General features: G+C 42.9%; 1 protein-coding gene across 1 annotated transcript; it reads left to right on the top strand.

Annotated features, from left to right (window-relative positions):
• The first annotated feature begins 572 nt into the window (after positions 1–572).
• On the top strand, positions 573–6913 carry ALAS1 (aminolevulinate, delta-, synthase 1). Its single transcript, XM_010292429.1, has 9 exons — positions 573–819; positions 1780–1935; positions 2017–2239; positions 2720–2904; positions 3534–3713; positions 3918–4082; positions 5153–5421; positions 5894–6056; positions 6630–6913. Exons 1-9 carry the CDS (start codon positions 573–575, stop codon positions 6788–6790), a joined length of 1749 nt encoding a protein of 582 aa, XP_010290731.1. The 3' UTR covers positions 6791–6913.
• The last annotated feature ends 229 nt before the right edge of the window (positions 6914–7142 follow it).

The following is a 7142-nucleotide window of genomic DNA, read 5'->3' as shown; positions in this document are numbered from 1 at the left end:
CCTAGGGACAGACCTAGTCGCTCTTAAGAAAAATATATACAGACATCATAGAAGGAAACTTCTGGAAAGGACAGCTTTGAAATAAGGGTTGCTTAATTCTTTAAATGTCTGTGGTAATGAAGCACGGGCACAAATCGGAGTCCGGCCTGTTAGGACGTCCTGCGGCGAGCTCCGGTTGGAGATCCCTGATCCTGGAGCGCCGAGCTGGGGCTTCTCATGCTTGAGCCGCCCTTCACCCCAGCCGGTAACATTCCTCGGGGGATTCTTACTCTGGCACTGGGGGGAGAGAGTTGAGGCTTGCAGCAGGAGGACGGAAGGTGGCTGAAAATAGCCGGATTCCTCAAAAGAAAACTGCCCCCTTGGGAGTAAAAGGGAGATTTTTTTTTTCCCCCTTCAAAGGGTACAATGCTACATCTAGTAACTTAAATCAGATGCCCCTTGGGTGTTACTGGGATTCTGTGTTTGTGTAAATCAAATGTGACTGCTCAGTTAAATATATAGTTCTGGATGGCTTATGACAAATTAATTGCGAAGGTAAAGGATACAGAAGCTTAAGATGCTGTATTACAATGATGAAGCTGAAGTGCTTTCCTTTCACTGTCCCCACCCCAGAGGCCAAAAATGCCAAAGAGGTGGCCCAACAGAATACAGATGGATCCCAACCACCTGCTGGCCACCCACCTGCTGGTGCTAGCCAGAGCTCTGCTACCAAATGCCCATTTCTGGCAGCTCAGATGAATCACAAGAACAGTAATGTTTTCTGCAAAGCCAGCCTAGAACTCCAAGAGGATGTGCAGGAAATGCAGGCGGACAGGAAAGGTATGTGTTCTGTGCACTGAAGCATTGGTTCCTCCCGAGAGCTGCTGGTGCCTGACTTGGCTCTAGAGTGTGCCAAGTCACCACTTAAATTATGCAGGTAGGAGTATGGGAGACTGCAGTAAAAAGCTGTTGAGAAGGTAGGTGTTAATGGCATACCTGCAATATTGTGCAGTGTTTCCCCTGGATGATTTTGGTGTGGGAATACCATGTGCTGTATTTTGATAACCTGGCTCTAAACATGACGATCGAGCTGTTACACTTGTACCCAAAGAGGGTGCTTAGGACTGAAGAGAGCTTTACCACGCTGCTAGTATAGTCAAAGGTGGTATGTCCAGAGATGGAAGAAACTGGTTCGAGGTACTGTGCCAGTACCAGCACAAATCCAGGTTGGAAAGCAAGCAAACCCTTCTTTTGGTTTATGGAAGTAAAGGATGTTGGCTGGCTTGCAGTCCTGAGGCGGAAGGGCTGTCCTACAAAGGAAGGAACTTTTCACCAATAGCAGTAAAGCCTTACTGTTTGTCTCAGGAAGTTTATTTTACTTTTCTGCTTGTTTTCTGTGGCATAGTTTTCAAAAAAATTTGTGCTAACTGAACAAAATACTGGGAACGAAAAGGAAGCAGCTACCTAGAACTCTGCCTTCGGTTAGGTGTGTACCAACTCCTTCAGATAAATTCTGTAGCTGTATACAGTGTTTTTCTGAGTCATGATGAACCAGACATGTTATAAGGAAACTACATGTTGTATAGTCATTGATTAGCAAGGTTTTCCTTTTGTCTCATACAATGCAAAATTGTAAGCAAATAAAATAGCTGATTCTGACAGGGACACATGGATTCAGGCACATGCTTCCTAAAGAATGAAGAATTAGAGTTACTTAAAATCTTTACTTTGCTGAACTCAACTTATTTCATTTTGTTTCAAACTGATTAAGCTCACTGGAATATATTACAATGTCTGTAGATATAGAATTTGCTAAAACACCAACTACTTCCACAGTGAGGAACATTGAGACTGAGGGAGAAGAGCGGATTGGCTTGCTCAAGAAGTTTAAGGATATTGTACTGAAGCAAAGGCCGGAAAGTGTATCTCATCTGCTTCAGGATAACTTGCCAAAATGTAAGATTGTCTGGTAAAACCCCCACAGGCCTGGTCTCTTGTGCTTACTTCCTGTATGCTTAAGTCTCTGTCTCATTTCAGCTGTATCCACCTTCCAGTATGATCAGTTTTTTGAGAAAAAGATAGATGAGAAGAAGAAGGATCACACCTACAGAGTGTTCAAAACAGTGAACCGAAAGGCACAAATCTTTCCCATGGCAGATGACTATACCGATTCTCTGATCACCAAGAAAGAGGTGTCTGTCTGGTGCAGCAATGATTACCTGGGGATGAGTCGTCACCCTCGTGTGTGTGGAGCAGTTATGTGAGTAGTGCCATATTCCTAATAGGCAGTTTCAAGTTATAGTGACCTGCAGAAGCTTTTTTTGGGAAGGCTTTTGAAGAATTGATTTCTATACTGTGCTACATAAGCTGCTTCCAGTATTATTCTTGCTATAATTAAGCTTATGCTCTTCTCTTGAGCTGGGGTAGGTAACAGTATTTAGCTCCAGGGCTGCAGTATACCTGTCACTCACTGACCCTGCTCCTTGGATTTTCCCCAGAAGCCCCCAGATGTTACCAGAGAAGCTGGATGGTATATCACAGCTGTGCTTGATAACTGATTTCTTAGCTTATCAGATTACTGAGTTGTGCAGGTTGCTCAAAGACCTTAAACCTAACAGCTGCTTTTTGCAGTCAGTTCCTTTCTAGAACAATACTGATGTACTAGAATGTTTTTGGTAATGATCCTTTATTTGTCTGTGTTGCACAGTAATGCCAATGTCTCTCTTTGGGCCCTCTGTAGGGATACACTGAAACAACATGGTGCTGGAGCAGGAGGCACAAGAAATATTTCAGGAACAAGTAAATTTCATGTTGATTTGGAAAAAGAACTAGCTGATCTTCATGGAAAAGATGCAGCACTGTTGTTCTCATCTTGCTTTGTAGCCAATGACTCAACTCTCTTCACTCTAGCTAAAATGCTACCAGGTAAGCTCTCAAACTGCACCCACTATCTACCACAAAAAACACAACCCTGCCCTAAGCAGTTGGGAGTACATTTTACAAATGGCTACTCAAAGAAGTAGGATTCATCCCATTTGATCAGCAAAGTATGTTTTTTTTCTGAATACCACATTCAAATTACATTCAACTCATGCAAATCATAGTAGCCTACCAGGATTGAGGTCTAGGAGCTAGGAATTGCAGAAGACATTGAACAAAAAGTACAGAGTCTTCTGCTCTTGCATTTAAATTCAACCTGAAAATGAGGCAGCAGCAGTTCAGTGTCCTCCCACCTGTGTGTGTGAACTTCTTTCCCTTTACCCCTCCCCTGAAGCTCAGGACAGGTTTGTTTTAACTTCTGAAGATGAGTTAGATAAAAATATTAAGGACTTGAAAAAACCCTTCTGTATCTCCTTAGGCTCAAGTTTGTGTTAAACAGCTAAAATAAGCCTTAAATATTCTTGCTTTATGATCTGTAACTTGCTTTTTTGATCAAGAGCATTACTTTCTGGAACATGCTACCCTTGCTGCTTGAACACTTCCCATACATAAAACAGTGCTGGGAATCAGTTACTGCTTTCTGTACTTAAAGTGTAACTGGGCTGTTCCCTCAGGCTGTGAGATCTACTCTGATTCTGGAAACCATGCTTCCATGATCCAAGGGATCCGAAACAGCAGAGTGCCAAAACACATATTTCGCCATAACGATGTCAGCCACCTTCAAGAACTATTGAAGAAGTCTGATCCATCTACCCCTAAAATTGTTGCATTTGAAACTGTTCACTCAATGGATGGTAAGTTGACATCAAACCCTTCTCTCTGCTTCGAGTACAGTTACTGCTCAAATCATCTGTATTTTAGGTCTAAAAGTATGCAGTGCTATAAGAATTTACATGAAAATAGGCTTCTGAAATGCCTAGTGTTTGGGGGTACTTCTAATACTTATCCAAGCTGAGTACAGGGAATCCTAAACTGCCAGTCACTGCTTTGGTTCCTAGGTGCGGTCTGTCCTCTGGAAGAGCTGTGTGATGTGGCACACGAGCATGGAGCAATCACTTTTGTGGATGAAGTGCATGCTGTGGGGCTGTATGGAGCTCGAGGTGGGGGTATAGGAGACCGGGATGGAATCATGCACAAGATGGACATCATCTCTGGAACGCTTGGTATGCATGGCCTGGCACTCTTTTTACAGAAGCTAAGGCAGCACAGCTTCTGAGCAGCCAAATTAAGTGGGTTAACTCAAAATCAGTCTATTCAGATGAACTTGCTAAGGGCTGTTGGGGGCTAGGATTTTTCAGAAAGCCCAAAGGATTTAAGTATGTCCCACAGTTTGAAAAGCTTGTGTTAAGCTACTTACACTGCCTTACAAATTGGTTAAGGTAGCATTGTTTTTGCCTTTTTTGTTTTAAATGAGCTAGCAGTAAGTCCTCTAGTGGCATATTATACAACGCAAGAATAAATTCAGGTGAGAATGCTAGTAGGGTAGTACTCTATATTTAGTCGTACTTAGTTCTTTTATGTGAAATGGAGTGCTCCTAATCTAGAAACCTGAGATGGGGAGTTATGTAAAGAGATTTGGCAAGAAGTGAACCAACTGCTATTATCTGAGTAGAATGCAGGCTTAGGAGTAAGTTTACTGCTGCAAACTGGAAAGTTGTTTAAACAGCTTCCAAAACATAAATACAACTTACTAGGGAAGTTCTTGGCTTTGAAACTTAGAATCTTGGTTTACAGCCTAATAGAAACAGAAGCATTCACTAGACACCCTAGTTCTATCTGTGGCTCTGTTCTGGTACCTGAACATTTGGAAAGGGGGGCTGGTGTCAACTGCACAGTCACAGTAACAACCTTGCGTGCTTCTTAGGAGCATAGGCTATTTCTAGCATCTCTGGAACAGATTAATGTAAATCTGCTGAGAGACTTAGCGTTGACTCTCGGGGACACTCTTGAAGTCTATGCTTGATGATTTGGTGCTTAGTCTTCCCCAAAATCAAAACTTGGGTATTTGACAGAGTCTTGAACTGTCCTTGCTGTGTAATAACTAGATCCATGTTATCAGGATTGGTTTAACATGTGCTGAGTAAATATAAGGGGAGGAGGGCGGGTTGCCTGCTGTGATTACATTACATTACATTACGTAGTCAAAATAACTCCTTCCAAGTGGAAGGCTGTAATACTTCAAGTCATTCTAATGGGTGGAAGGAATAAGCTTGGCTGCCTTTTCCCCCCCCAGGCAAAGCATTTGGTTGTGTTGGAGGATACATCTCCAGTACAAGTTCTCTGATAGACACTGTTCGTTCCTACGCTGCTGGGTTTATTTTCACAACGTCTCTGCCACCCATGCTCTTAGCTGGTGCCCTAGAATCCGTCCGAACTCTAAAGAGCACAGAGGGACAAGTTCTGAGGCGCCAGCACCAACGCAACGTGAAGCTTATGAGACAGATGCTGATGGATGCGGGGCTTCCTGTGGTGCACTGCCCCAGTCACATCATTCCAATAAGGGTGAGTATGTAGGATACTGTTGACACAGGACTGTGGTGCCTGTTATCCTGTCCATGATCACATTATGCACTTTCAGTTATTTAGTTAACTTTCACAAAATTCAAACCCATCCTAGCATTCAGCAGTGATGTGCTAGGAGTCCACCTTAAGTTGACCTCAGCCTGTTATAAATGTTTTAAAACAGAATGATAAATTGTATGGAAACCCACAATCTAACAGTATACAGAAAGCAAGAAAACTGGTAACAAGCGAGCAAAAAAAAATTTCCAGTATAAACGGCTACCTGCTTAGGCTGCAATGCTGTGCTTGTTCCCAGAGAACCCTACAGTCCAAGCTTTTATCTGATGTGTATGCTGTTCATAGCGGCACAAGGAAGACTAGTCCTATTTGATTCTTGTGGCTAAGTTGGGCTGACAGTTCTACCACCTTGCATGTTTTGGTTGACCTTGTAACTTAGAATTTTGAACTTTAGGTTGCAGATGCTGCTAAAAATACAGAGATCTGTGACAAGCTGATGAGCCAGCATAGCATCTATGTCCAAGCAATCAACTACCCCACAGTTCCCCGTGGAGAAGAGCTGCTACGTATTGCCCCTACACCTCACCACACCCCTCAGATGATGAGTTACTTTCTTGGTGAGTGGGTTTTTTCATCAGTGCAATAAAAATACTGGGCTGTCTACACCGTCCTTATACTAAAGATGGGACTAGGAAATACTTAAGCTTTAGATGTCACTAGCTGGACAGTGTTGTTCCAGGGCTGAAGCATATGTAGCGCATACTTCTGCTCTTAACCTGCTTTGACCATGACGTGTGAAGGCTCCTGCACTGTGACCTGGAATAGTGTACAAGGCCAGTGCAGTCCTACACCCAGCCAGTTCTGTCATAGTCGGCTCTACTCATCCATTGTCCAAACCAATCCTCCTTTGCTATCTGGGGTTCAAAGAAATCTGCTCTTCTTGGCTGAGCTGTTAACTCCTGTCTTAAACATGGATCTGTCCAGGGAAAGTAGCTGCTTCTTGATCCTGTCAGAGGTGGTATGAGGATAGCTGAGACTTGGTTGCACCCCAGTCACCTCACTCAAGAGGTAAATCATGTCATAGTGAATTCCTCTTATCCCTTCTCACTTGCTAGGAGAATAAGTGTTGACTCTTCTCTTGCTGCTTCTCTAAAGCAATCCCCTGACTTGAACTTTTCTGTTCTCAATAGAAAAACTGCTGGCTACATGGAAGGATGTTGGTCTGGAGCTGAAACCACATTCATCAGCTGAATGCAACTTCTGTAGAAGACCCCTACATTTTGAAGTGATGAGTGAACGGGAAAGATCCTACTTCAGTGGCATGAGCAAACTAGTATCTGTCAGTGCATGAAAGCAGTAGTGTATTGTATTCTTGTCTAGTTCTAGTACCCAGTCAGTAGCATTTTTAAATTGCTTAATAAGCATTTTAATCATAGTTGAAGCACTAAGCTCTGAAAATAAATTTCTAGAGCCATTATGCCCAGTTGTGTTTTTGTTTGCTTCTCTGCTTATTTTCCATAAATAGAACTGAAGTGTGAGTGGTTCAAAGGGAAATCTGATGGAATAAAAACAGAGGTCTTACAGCTTACTGTCCTTCAGCTGAAGTACTGCCTCTTCAATCATGAGGGGCACACAAAAAATGCTAAGAGGGATGGAACACCTCTTCTCTGAAGGCAGGCGCAAAGAATTGGGGTGGTTCATCC

Source organism: Phaethon lepturus, unplaced genomic scaffold, assembly GCF_000687285.1.
Source record: "Phaethon lepturus isolate BGI_N335 unplaced genomic scaffold, ASM68728v1 scaffold43748, whole genome shotgun sequence".
Classification (NCBI taxonomy): domain Eukaryota; kingdom Metazoa; phylum Chordata; class Aves; order Phaethontiformes; family Phaethontidae; genus Phaethon; species Phaethon lepturus.
This window is presented reverse-complemented; position numbering and strand designations above follow the sequence as displayed.

What these genes read in the sequence shown, in the direction of transcription:
- ALAS1 (XM_010292429.1), top strand. Translation starts at nt 573, where the DNA reads ATGAAGCTGAAGTGCTTTCCTTTCACTGTCCCCACCCCAGAGGCCAAA. An exon ending in AATGCAGGCGGACAGGAAAG is followed by an intron (nt 820 to 1,779) that starts GTATGTGTTCTG and finishes CAATGTCTGTAG; the next exon opens with ATATAGAATTTGCTAAAACA. An exon ending in CGTGTGTGTGGAGCAGTTAT is followed by an intron (nt 2,240 to 2,719) that starts GTGAGTAGTGCC and finishes GGCCCTCTGTAG; the next exon opens with GGATACACTGAAACAACATG.